The following is a 13,444-nucleotide window of genomic DNA, read 5'->3' as shown; positions in this document are numbered from 1 at the left end:
TTTTCTGGTATCTAAGGAAGATAGTGACATCTACATACTCTGACGTGGCTTTGGCGATACATGCAGCGTATCTGATATAGATAAGTGAAGCTGCTATTTTTTTACCATGTGCGAATAATGACGTTATTACTGCTCTTGTAAAACAACAGGTAAATTACAATCTGTTACCTATGCAGGATATTTCAGAACTTATGAGACAAACTTGAGAGAATAATAAGTCTCATCAATTTTTATCAAGAATTTAATTTTATCAAGAAATCCAAATTCTTCGACTTATCCTGATAGAACTACGCGTCCCTATTCAAACCATCTGTGAGATAATTGATCGTGCGACAGTATTGAACGAGTGAAATATAACAATATTAATACTAATCTTTTAATTTTGTTTTTACATTTTTTGTTATTTTTTTTATTTTGTTTAAAGAATGTAAACTAGTATATATTATTTAAAAGATGTGAATTAGTATATATATTATTTTGTGTGTCTCAGACATCACGCTAAATACTATCGTGTGACCGATTGCCTACCTCATAGGCGCTTCGACCAGGGAATAAAGTCTTTTAAAGATGTTGGAGGATGCGGATTTCTTAATAAAAATTAATTTTCTTGATGAAACTTACCACCCTTTAAATTTGTCACATATTAGATTCTGAAATATCTTGTATATATAAATAAATAAATAAATACAATAATAAATATATGTATATATAATATATGTATATTTCTTTTGATTTATAAATATATTTTCTTTATTTTTTTTTCAATAACTAGATGATTTATAATTTCATTAATTATTTGAATTTTTGATTAGCAATAAAAAATAATTTTTATAATAATAAATTAAAAAATTAAATATAAACAATAATAATATAAATAATTATATTAAGTATTATCAAAAATTTTCTGGAGTTATTATATAAAAAATGTTAGATTTATCTTATTTGCGTCCATCCTCTTCGAAGTAGTCTCCTTGTGATCATTATATAATCATCACAATACTTCTGCTTCAAATTTTTCTAGAAATTTTTTTGTGAAGCATCTTCTGCGATTCGGTCTCGATTTCTTGTACCGTTTCAAATCGTTTGAGCTTCAGTTTCATTTTTGGGAACAAAAAGAAGTCACAAGGGCTTAAATCTGGCGACGATTTTTGCAATTTTTTTCAACATTTTTGGAGGTTGTGCTGGTGCGCGGCCGTCCTGTGCTTGTCATATTCGACCAACATTTTGACCAAAGTTTTGTGTCAAATTCGGAAAATCGGCCACTTCAAGGAGACTCTCGAAATGATTCGTCAGGCTTTTTGGTGACGACGCTCTAAATCGTGCACAATGTTTCGAGTGGCATGCGTCCTTCAAAGCCGAATGTTGGTCGAAGATGACAAGCACACAGAACGACCACACACCAGCATATAATTCGAAAATGTTTAAAGCATGGCAGGGAATTTTTAGCAAATTTTAGAAAATTTAAAGCATGCCAGAAATGCTGGAATAGCTATAAAGTTATAAAAAGACTACTTCGAAGAGGATGAATAAGTCTAACATTTTTCATAGAGTAAGCCTGGAAAGTTTTAACACCTTGTAGATATATTATAATTAAAAAAATATAACAAAAATAACTTAATGTAAATAAATTAAAACATAAAAATAAAATAAAAATTGCCTAACTATTATTATGTTATTTTTATGATTTTTTATTTTCTATTTTCTATATGTATTTCTATTTCATATAAATTAGAATTTATTCCACAATTTATTTCATGTAAATTAGAATTTATTCCACAATTCAATATTAAATAATAGATAGGTCCTGATAAAATCTGTGACATTCAATAAAATAATGTTTATGCGTCACAATATATCTTTAAATCAATAATTTAAATTAATAATTTATTGAAAATATGTATCAAATAGTTATATTCTTATATCACACAGAAATACCTTTATACGACTAGTAAAAAGTAAAAAGTGGACGAGCAGACATTTAAATACCTGAGTATTTCGCGAGCTTTATTATGTATTTACTATAGCTTTATTATGTATTTACTATATATTTATTATTCACAGAAATATGCCAGTGTATTATACTGGTTTAAATGCCAGTCCGCTCTTTTCCAATCAAGATGGAATTATCACATCAATAGCACATTTAACTCAGATTCCATTTGCTGGAGTCACAGATATTGAGATTAGTTGGAATTATTTTCTTCTCTGGCAAGATACAAAATTATATATTACTGGAAAAGTCAGTGATAACAATGATAAAAATAACCCTCGTTTAATTCAAATTCCAGAGGAATCGTCAGGAAGGTAATAGACACAAAATATTATTTCTTTTATTAATAAATGTTTTCCTTATATATTCAATTCTTTTATTTAGTTGTAAAATGGCTATACCTGGTCGGGAAAGTGTAATTATTTTATCAACGCATAATGAAATCTGGAAATATAAGATATATGATGACTTTTGGCAAAAAGTGACACCTTTTATTTCCAGCACTGATAATACATTAACTGAATATGCCATTAAGTTATCACAAGCAGGATGTACAGTAGTTTTAACTAATTTAGGTAAATCAAGTATTATCCCATTATTCCATTAAATCCAGTATCATATTATTAAATTTATATTTTTCAAAAACTTTCTAAATTTTTTATTTGTTAAGGGCGTGTATTTAATGCTCCACTTTTGGTTAAAACACCAAAAAGAGTCAAGTTTGTTGATCTTGCCTGCGGTTATGATCATACCATTTTATTAGCAGAGAATGGTGATATTTACTCAATGGGGATGGGAATGTACGTAAAGTCGCAGTTACATATTATACGCGCGAATTATTAAAAAATATTTAATAAATTCCAAAAATTGATTTCTTAATGTTTCTTAAATTCTTTAAAATTTCAGATAACATTTTCGGACAAAAACAATATTGTATACAAAAAAATATAACAAAATTATATATTTTAAATATTATTTCAATTAAATTTTATTTGTGACAAAAAGACCTTCACATAAATTTTTATAAAATTGTCTAAAATAAAATTTAATAAAATGTCATCTTTTAAATCAGAAAATATACGAAACTTTTTTATCGTAAACAAGTTTTTATTGGAATAATGTTTAAAATATGTAATTTTTATGTATGTATATATGTATGTTTACACAGATCATTCAATTTTTTTATTAAACAATTAAAGTTAATAAATTATTGAATGATAAAAACAAATTAATTATTTTTTTAATTACATAATCCATAACAGACGTGGTCAATTAGGGCACAATGAATTGGAAAATTGTGATGATCCGAAGCTCATCGAAGCCTTAGCAGGTCTGAAGATAATACAAGTATCAGCGGGTGGTTGGCATACCGCTGCAGTCACTGATCAAGTCAGTGCATAAAAAAATTGATTACTTACATATACATTATATGATTCATAAGTAAAAACAGTTTAATGCGACAGGGTGATTTGTATACGTGGGGATGGAATTCAAATGGAGAACTAGGAATTGAAAGCAAAGACAAAAAAGTTCACGCTATTCCAACTTTGGTAGATTTTAAGAATGACAAAGGGGAAACTATAGAAATTAATGTTAAAAAAGTTGAATGCGGAAATTCTTTTACCATATGTTTAACAGGTATAATATACATTTGTTAATATAAATTACCTCGATATAGATTGTATTTCCTAGAAACAAAAAGAATGATCTTCATTTCTTCTTTTAGACGACGGTTCCTTTTGGGGCTGTGGCAGTAACAAGTATGGTCAATTAGGGAAACTTCAGCAGGACTTGGAAAGTACATATAATTTTATTAAATTAAACATCCAGCCATTAGATTTTAAAACAGTGAAAAAGTTTAAATGTCACGAATGGGGCACGGCGATAATTACAGAATAATATGTTGTTTTATATATATATATATTTATATATATATATATATATATATATATATATATATGTATGTATATATGTATATATATATATGTGTATATGTATATATATATATATATGTATGTATATTCAACGATACAAAATAAAATCCTTTCAAATTATATACTTTTTGCGATTTTATTAATATTTATCCTTATTTCATATTCTTTGCATGCATCTCGTAGATTTGTGCAGCTTCCTTTGCTTCTATCAACGGTAAAATAAATCGACGATTGGTGACTAATGTTTCTTCTTCAGTTAAAGAAGATGGTGGCGTCATTAGACCCTCATTATTTAAATCCTCCCTAACTTTTTGATCTTTTTTTGCATTAGTATTCATTTTCTTTTCTAAAAGTAAAAAATTCGACAGCTTACAGTTATGAATTACATTGTATAGCTGTGATAAAATTAAAAACAATAAGCATTATCGAGAGAAAATAAAAATTGATAATATTATAAATGCAATTAAATCTATGTATATGTAATTAATTATATGTAATATATGTATTCTAATTATTTTATTACATCATTTACCTTCAAGGGAAGCCTTTTCCAATTCCTTGTAGAGCTGTTTGTTGAACGGTCCTTTAGGATCCGCGACCTTAACTAGACGCGGTACTCGGAGAGTGTGCGGCATATGATAGATTTGTAATTGTATTGGCGTTACGAAAACTGCATGTATAAGAGCATATCGTAATTCATTAGCATACCTGTTCAAAAATAAAGCAAAGATAAAATTTTCTTGCATCATATATCATTGAAACAGCGATATTTGAAATAAAATTGTATTTGTTTATATTTACATGTTATATGTCGCTTCAATAATCGCATCCAATGCGATGTTTAAATGTGTCAAGTTGGAAGATTCAATAGCCACATTTGCATCTATGGATGTATCTATTTGCGAATTCTCTATACTTAACGAAGTTTGAAAGTCTTCTGGCGATTTCCATTGCAAACTTTTTAAAAAGACGGTGCATTTTACTTAATTTAATTTAACATAGAATTATAATATAGTGTTAAAGAATTATGTGTTTACCTGTTTTCGGAATCTCTTGACTTTTCCATAATTAAGGAACGTTTGATTTTATCGACCATACTGTATTCCGATCCTAATTTCTCATTAGACGATTTGTTCGAGACTGAACTTGTTGAATTTATTGATACGTTTTTGGGACATTTATCCATGATTAATTCCCAATGCAGCAATTGATCGCCACTAGATATAGTCTCAGCAACAAATAGAAAATATATTCTCATTTCCTTGAAAAAATCTTCACGCGAGAGTTTTTTATCTGCAAAAGTAGATTCTGTCTCCAGGAATAAACTTTTACACATTTTTAATATATTATATATAAATCCTCTTATTTTAATTATATTTTACTGTGCAATTATAAAGGGGGAGTCAAAATGTATCGAACCTTTTATTAGCAGATTTATTTTTTACATGAGAATTTATGTAAAATGTATTAATGTATTAATATATGTATTAATACGATGTATTTTTCATATATAAAAAATATTATATTAAGTAACTAATTATATTAATTAATTAATTAATTAATTAATTATATTAATTATATTAAGTTTTTCATTAATATATATTTATAATATGTTACATAATTAATAATATTTCAAAACTATTAATGCAATAGTTGTTTAAATAATCTGCTACCTCGAATTAATTTCATTTCGCCGGCCAACCAGCTAATTAGAACACTTATATGGTGATCATCTAGACAATTTTTATAATGTAAAAGTTGCAGCGCTATAGTGTTCAAGAACCAGAAAGCAGCTTTGTTAGTTTTGTAATCTGTAACTCCCAGTACATCACCTAGCAATCTGCATGTGTGTAGCAAGTGTGTTAAGTATTCATTTGTAATTTTAATTTCTCTGCAATGTAAAACATATATATTTCACATATTTAAGATTTTTTACTTACTCGATGAGATACTGCGGCTCCTCCGTCTTGATCTTCACCGTCTTGCCGACGAGACTGTCAAAAGTACTTGGAAGAGTCGGCATATACATAACTCTTTCAGATATCTGGCACTTTTAATAAACGTCGAATGGAAATATAAAATTTTTACAGAATTATTACTGTCGCGATATAGTGACGTTTGCTTTAATGACAAAATCAATAAACGTATATATATATATATATATATATATATGTCATAAAATAAACACGCATTTGCGAGATGATATCTCAAAATTAACAGTTTAAAAATACATGTTTGCGTATACTCATTTATAAAGCTAATGATATATTATTTAAATCTTTTTAAAACTGAGTGTTTTGGGAATCAAGAGAAAATGTTAAAAATAAATTTGTTGAATATATATAATTATACTATATTAAATAACCTCCTTTTCATTTTTATCACGCTCCCCTTCATCTGTTGAATCTCCTTCAGAGTTCGACATGGATTTAATAATTTTGTGTATTATAAATTGAAAAAAACCAGGTTACGCCATGCGTCATATAAAGTTATTCGCATATCCGACACTCACACACCTGCGCGCGCTCGCGCTCGATGTGAATGCAATTGCAAAATCCAGCAGAGAATCGGCCCCGTCCGTCGTCGCGTCATTGACGACGGCGGGCCGTAGTATATCGGGTGAGAATAAAAAAAAAAAAATCAACAGGTAGACGGCCTTTGTTTTGTTTTTACTCATTGGTTTTATTAATTTTTTTTCCATATTTTGTTCAATATTTTCAGAAAATAACACTCCAAAGCGAAAAAACCGTATATTCTCACCAATCCCAATGTATGTATAATATATATATATTATACTTTTTCATATATAATATATATGTATATATATATAATATATATATATAATGTATACTTTTATACTTTATATATAATAATATTATGTAGAGTAGCGCACACTTTAGACTGTTATGTATCGATACCTTTTATAATTTTATCGATAAATTACAAATATTGAAAAACATGAAACAGACACAGTCGGCGGGGACGCGCGGACTTCGCGCGCGCGCGCGGCGTCTGACTTCTCTTCTTACGGAATCGTGAAAAAAGTTTTCGCGACGGACATCGCCGTCCGCTGCTTCCGCGACCGCCATTGATCCAATCAAATATATATATATATATATATATATATATATATATATATGGCTTAAATTCAGAGAATTAGATTAGACGCGATAGCGACCTCGAAAAATGCATTATATCTTCTTTTTCATTTGTACGTGTCGAAGTATTCTCGAATTCCAAAAGCAAATATGAAGAGAAAAAGGCTGATCGGGAAGAAGCGGAAACAGCTATAATCCTCGTCTCTTTCTCTCTCTCTCGCTCTCTCTCTCTCTCTCTCTCTCTCTCTCTCTCTCTCTCTCTCTCTTTCTTTCTCTTGTCAAAAAAATGCTCTAATATAACTATAATATATAATATATAATATATATACGCGCGAAAACATACACGCGTGCCCCGGCGCGACTGACTTTTTTTATTTATATATTTTCACATCGAAGTCAGAAAGGCAATACGCAGTATGAACTTACTTAGTACATTTGTGTTTCTTTTTTTTTTCTCGTGTCGTGTGTACGCGTTTATGTGTTATGTGGCTCTTTTACAACTATTTTTCCTCATTTGTTCCTATTGTTCCGTGCTTTCTTCTTCTTCTTCTTCTTCTTCTTCTTCTTCTTCTTCTTTCGTCATTTAGTCTTTTTTTTTCCATTTCTTTTTTGTCTCATAATATATGTATAACACGCTCTTTTTCTCTCTCTCTGGCTTTCGCTTTATTATATCGTTCTCCCCTCTCTCCACCCCTCCCCCCCACCCTCCAGATTTATCTCGCATTCTCCGTTTCTTTCACGCTTATGATAGCCTTATTTCGTCTCCTTCCTCCCTGCCCTCTCCCGCTCCCCCCACCGTTTTCAATCACGAAAATTATCCAGAGACATATGAGAGTAAGAGGGATAGAGAGGTGTACAAAGAGGAAGGATTCGAAGAATTGGATGATTGGAGGGTAGCGGAGAGATAATCGTATACAGACGCGACTACGAACTCAATCACAATCAAAGGCTTTGAATCAAAGTAAAATAAGGTACAAGAAAAGAATATACAGATAGGGATAGTGGCAGTTGCGATCGCAAATTACGATGTGTCGTCAAGTCTTCTTCCAAATAAAAAGATTCATCGGAGATCTGACAAAATAAAAATTCATACATTTTTTTCAAATAGCTCTAATATCCCAGAAAATTCACAAATTTTAAAAATATCTAAAAAAAATTCGATCACCATCATTAAATGTAACGTTTTTAACTCGAACAATCTGTCAGTTATTAATAACAAAAAATAATGTTCAACGAATGCAATTTGTGCATTTTAATATTCGCGTAACGTGTATAAAAATTCCTTTATATGTTTATTAAATAAGACTATATTATTGATCCGTTTATTGAGAAAATCTGTAGCAGTTATTTCTTTAGTTCTTCTATTATTGGCCATAGCATTAATTCGCAGTCATTTTTAATTTCTATGTCTATCTCTAACAATACTTTAAAAACAATAATTTTACGATAGATACTAAATAAATCAATTAACAAGTTCACGATTACTTTTCAAATATATGTTTCAAATAAATCTAAATTAATCAAAGGTCAAGATTTTATAAATAAAACTTCAGTGAATATTTTAGAATCATGTAATGGCAATAAAAGTGCCATTGTATCTTTATCCCATATACCTTCGGAGTAATGCATTCAGAAATCTCTATTAAGAATTTCAGAAAACTTGCCCGTGCGATCGCAAACAATCCTTTTATGAGACGGATAATTTTAGGATAAGGTGCGCTTCCCCGTGTACGAACAAAAAAAAATTAAATGTTTCAATCTCTTTCATTGTTAAATTATTTTCGCATCCACTTCATGTATAATAAATTAAAAAGAAACGTGTAATCGCGTTATCCACATTACGGGCGTCAAAATTGATGAAAAGAAATTGAAAACATGCGGTTGCACGATACATTCGGAGAAGCGGTAACCACAACCAATCGATAAATTAAATATTTTTCAATTGATTTTATTGAAAATAATACAACAAAATGTCTCATAATAATAATAATAATAATATAATAATAATAAGAATATATATAATAATAATTAAAAATAATTAATAATTATAGATACGTACTTGTTTTCTACTCAATATCTAAAAATGATCGCCTTAAAACATTGTTTAAATAATAATATTATTATCGCCATATTAATCAATGCAATAATAAAATAATAATAATAATAATAATAATAATAATAATAATAATAAAAGCAATAAAGTTAATAATAATAATAATAATAATTATATCATAGAATAATGTATCAATAAACAAACTTAATAGACTAATTATTCGTTAATCGTCATTGTTCTCGATTGCTATCGATGGATCTTTTACTTTATCTAATCATTAATAATGGATAATTAATTAATTCATTAATTAAATTACACGTTGCTTGGATATGCACATAGAGATATAAAGTCGTTTTTGGTCCCACCTAACTGCAATCGTTATATTCATACAATTTTTTTTTTGTGTGTGTATCGCTTGAATCGCTTTACATGTGTAATGCGTGTGTATGTGTGTGTGTGTGTGTGTGTGTGCGCGTGTGTATGTGTGTGTGTGTGTGCACGTGTTGCAAATAACTACTGTTTTCACTATCGGTAAAGCTGTCGTTTCTCTATTTCTCCCCTTGTTCCCCTTCTTCTTCTCTTTCTCTTCCCTCCCCCTCCCCCTCCCACCATCCTCCCCCTCGTACATCCGTGTATTCCGAAATAATCTATCGCGCATACACATGAACAGCGTTTGCGTGTGCGCGAGAGCGCGTGCACTCGCGGAATCGTATCTCTGTCGCGCGGCGACAGGTTGTCTCCGAAAAAAAAAAAAATAAAAATAAAAATAAACCGATACCGCAAAAAATGGCGCAACAAAAGACGAGAACAAAAAGAAAAAAGTGATGAAAGAAGAAAAGAACGAAAAGCGTCGATCCCCGACGGCCGATAAATATATATTTATCGCGATTATATATATATACATACATGTCGCTTTTTCCCATACCTCGGGATGCCCGCGTTACTTCCCGCTTCCTCCCTTTCTACCCCCTCCCGCCCCCTCAATATCGACGCTGCTTTTTTCCCTCCGTCTTTCCACTGACGTTCTACTTTTCCCTCGTTTTTCCATCGTTATCACTCATGAGAACGAGTGTCTTGATCGAGAGAGGCACACGTCCTTTTTATCGTTATCTATCGTTTTACAACTGGCATTGCATTCCGTTTCTCTCCTCTCCGTTCGCTCTTTTAAAAAGTACGCTTAAGTTTACCTAATAACATTATTCTCACTATACATAAGAGATACGTCGTCGTGCAAGGGCGGACATCTCCGAGGGCGTCGATCCTCGACGAGAGGTAACGTGTCTTTTTTCCTTCTACTTATTTCCTTTTTTTTTTTTTTCTTTTTCTTTTTTTTTCGTTTACAGCCAATTGAGATAATTTTTTTATCGCCGAGAATATAAACCTAATTAATCTTTCTTATTAAGGCTACGCCGCGTATAATAATTCGTTCGCGAATTTACAATTTTCTCGCACTCGAATACTGCTTTATATCAGTCTCATATTTTCCTTCCGCCGAGACCCGATCGGAATGCGCGTCTGCGTCCTCGTCGGAGCGTCTCCGCGAAAGAGCGTCGCGACGCCATCGATTCGGATCGGACTCCGCGTATAATGTATATAATGCCAGTTGTACGCACTTCTCTTTCGGAGACGACTGTCTGTGTAACACGTTCGTCTTTCCGCGAGGGGAAAACGTGCGCTCGCAAAGACATTCGCAAAAGCATTCAGCCTCCTTTGTGGCCTTCCAATTCGTCTAATCACCGCGCGCGCGTGTGTGTGTTTAATTACAATATATATATATATGTATATATAATTAACAATGGCAATTTACAGTAAATTGCACGTTTTTTCTAAATTGACTCTCGTCGCTCTCGCGGTCTCTAATCTCTTCTCTTTTATCACCTTCCGCAATTGCGAATTTTTCGTTATACGATTTAACGTATAATTAGCATAAGCATCACAATTAACAAAATTTGTGAATAAAATCTAAATCAACATTAACGTACAAATATATATATATATATATATATATATATATTTTATATGAAACATTAAATTCGTATGAATAAAAAAAATTATAAAAAAAAGAAATGTAAAGAATTTACGGATTAGAATGCAGCATATGGATGATCGAGAGTTGAATGTAATTTTTGAACGCAATTAAACAAAATAAATAAACAAGTTATTTGTTATCAGACTGTTGCTGAGTGAGAAGATACGAGCGATTGTTTTCGCATATCGTCCAATATTTTCGCACGAGCAATGACATTTACAGTCGATCATCGAATAGATAATTCGAGAATTCGACACTTGAATCGACTCGATCGGTTTTCGACGCAATCGTATCAATTACGAGCCGCGGAATTAAATAAAAGCAATCGCAACGCCCGGACTAGTTAACGAACTCTCACGTGCAATGTCATCGACCACGTCAAAAAGCAAATTTACACGCCATGAATTTACCGCTCATTTTTTTGCCGCCCCCGCCCCTGACCCCACCCCTCCGACACGCGGCGGGGATCCCGCGAGAGCGCACGTTTTTTCCTCTCGTCCCGTCTCGCGAGACGCGACGCGACTTCGAACTTTCGGGGAAAATTTTTGGCGCGAATCCTTCCCGCGAGACTCTGGTCGACTCTATCGAATCGTACATTTATATTTCGTTGATCGAAATCGCGTGACATCTCTCGCCGAGCCCGCATCACATCCGCCCCTCGTATAACTCTCTCTCTCTCTCCCTCTCTCATTCTCTCTCTCTCTCTCTCTCTCTCTCTCTCTCTCTCTCTCGTTAATATACTTCAAATAGTAATGTACCTCACAACCATTTTGACAACAATCAACCGTCAACAAAAGAGCGTTCTACACTTCAAAGAACCTTCGAAAGGTGCGCCACCCAGCCAGCTTCGACCTCCGATGCGACACTTCCGACACATATTCGCGGCCCCCTTTTAATTTGCTGACCGGAAGAGACCCAGCCGGCTTCTTTCCGATGCATGCCCGGAGTCGAGCTTGCCGGCTGACGTATCACATGTTTGAAAACTATAAACCACGTACGCAACCGCCATCGTTTCGCCATCACTCTCTCGCATTCATTCTCGCAGAGATCCCACAACAAAATGCCCTTTGATTACTTTATGTCGATCTCGTTCTCTCTCTCTCTCTCTCTCTCTCTCTGTCTCTCGTCTTCTCGCGCGCTCTTGCTTGCCTTCTCGCATATGTTTTCTCTCACTCTCGCTTTTCCCTCTCTTTCGTTCTCACTCGCGTTCAAAAATTCAGCTTTCGATTGCATTTCCATTTGTCATGCGCCATGTTGCAATTCGAAAGACGCTCGAAAGGCTTACATAAGAAATTTGCTTTATCGTAATTTTTTATATATTGTTCTACATCGCTTTTCGCACGCTTTCTTTTCCGCATCTAATTCTGATCGATCGTAAAAGGAAGGCTTAAATAGCAAAAACTTTGCAGCAATCGTAACGAAGTGGAAAATTATCGATGATACATATGAAGATTTTATATATTTTTTTTAAGCCAGATTTTTTTATTATTAAAAAAGAATTTAATTAAAGCTTTCACGCATACACACACACACACACACACACACACACACACGCATACACTTTCGGTGATAATCGGTCCGAAGTATCCTCAATAGCATTTTAATATCCTCCGATAGTAATATAGATATGGAGAGCTCCAGCTTCCGATAACTAAAACCTGGATTTTTTTGCGCATATCGGAAAACGCGATGTTCGATTTCCATGTGCGTTTAATAAGCCCGAAGATCGCATCGAGCCGATATTAATCACCAAAGATAATCATAGATTCTGCGTGTGTCACGCGTGACGGCGTACTTAATTATCTTACTGGTTAAGAGGAAGCTGCGTGTTAATAAGTAAAAAAAAAAACGATTTCTTTCGAAAAGCAATAATAAGACATCACACACAGTTGAAAAATTTGTGTTAACTTTAACAGATATCAAACATGTTCCGAACGGCCCACACAAATTTTTGTGTTAATTTAACATCATATGGACATGCTAAATGATGACACTAATACTGTGTTAATATTTTAACACAGAATAAATGCAAACCTCAAAGTAATTTGAAATAAATTTTGTGTAAAATCAACATAATTTTAATAATAAAATTAATTTAGAAAAATGTTATTGACCGTCTATAGTCATTGCCACTCCTACTGTCTATTGTAGAAATCAACATTTTTTTCTGTAAATTTTAACAAACAAATCCTGTCATTAATAATGCGGAGCATATCTATTGTATAAAATTGAAAACAGGTGCACACTTTTTTTTACATATTTTTTTTTTCAGTTGTTCGAATAATTTAACATACTTGAGTTCAATTAAATACAACAGCAATATATTAAATTAACAGACGA

The 13,444-nt window shown here is 32.2% G+C and overlaps 2 protein-coding genes across 4 annotated transcripts in view; one reads left to right on the top strand and one right to left on the bottom strand.

Annotated features, from left to right (window-relative positions):
* Window positions 1–4: 4 nt before the first annotated feature.
* The window catches only part of LOC126850694 (RCC1 domain-containing protein 1), a 293,787-nt gene continuing 280,347 nt past the window's right edge, over window positions 5–13,444 (top strand). For 2 of the 3 annotated variants that reach the window (XR_007687568.1, XR_007687567.1), the window contains exons 1-7: window positions 5–149; window positions 2,062–2,304; window positions 2,375–2,565; window positions 2,661–2,790; window positions 3,253–3,379; window positions 3,454–3,628; window positions 3,717–3,984. Coding sequence is in view for 1 of the 3 variants with exons in the window: in XM_050593942.1 (XP_050449899.1) it covers window positions 2,066–2,304; window positions 2,375–2,565; window positions 2,661–2,790; window positions 3,253–3,379; window positions 3,454–3,628; window positions 3,717–3,889 (1,035 nt within the window). In the remaining 2 variants the exon portion in view is untranslated. Of the gene's footprint in view, window positions 150–2,061; window positions 2,305–2,374; window positions 2,566–2,660; window positions 2,791–3,252; window positions 3,380–3,453; window positions 3,629–3,716; window positions 3,999–13,444 lie in introns of those variants that run through there. The other variant, XM_050593942.1, reaches the window with a different exon arrangement.
* The window catches only part of LOC126850588 (uncharacterized), an 11,571-nt gene continuing 2,203 nt past the window's right edge, over window positions 4,077–13,444 (bottom strand). The window contains exons 1-6 of the mRNA XM_050593733.1: window positions 5,865–13,444; window positions 5,598–5,764; window positions 4,962–5,217; window positions 4,726–4,881; window positions 4,457–4,632; window positions 4,077–4,270 (exon numbers count right to left, since the gene is read on the bottom strand). The exon at window positions 5,865–13,444 is cut by the window's right edge and continues 2,203 nt beyond it. Coding sequence (XP_050449690.1) covers window positions 4,077–4,270; window positions 4,457–4,632; window positions 4,726–4,881; window positions 4,962–5,217; window positions 5,598–5,764; window positions 5,865–5,953 — 1,038 coding nt within the window. The 5' untranslated portion in view covers window positions 5,954–13,444. The remainder of the gene's footprint in view (window positions 4,271–4,456; window positions 4,633–4,725; window positions 4,882–4,961; window positions 5,218–5,597; window positions 5,765–5,864) is intronic.

This window comes from Cataglyphis hispanica, chromosome 6, assembly GCF_021464435.1.
Source record: "Cataglyphis hispanica isolate Lineage 1 chromosome 6, ULB_Chis1_1.0, whole genome shotgun sequence".
Classification (NCBI taxonomy): domain Eukaryota; kingdom Metazoa; phylum Arthropoda; class Insecta; order Hymenoptera; family Formicidae; genus Cataglyphis; species Cataglyphis hispanica.
The sequence above is the reverse complement of the archived record's forward strand: the minus strand, read 5'-3'. Positions and strand labels throughout refer to the sequence as shown.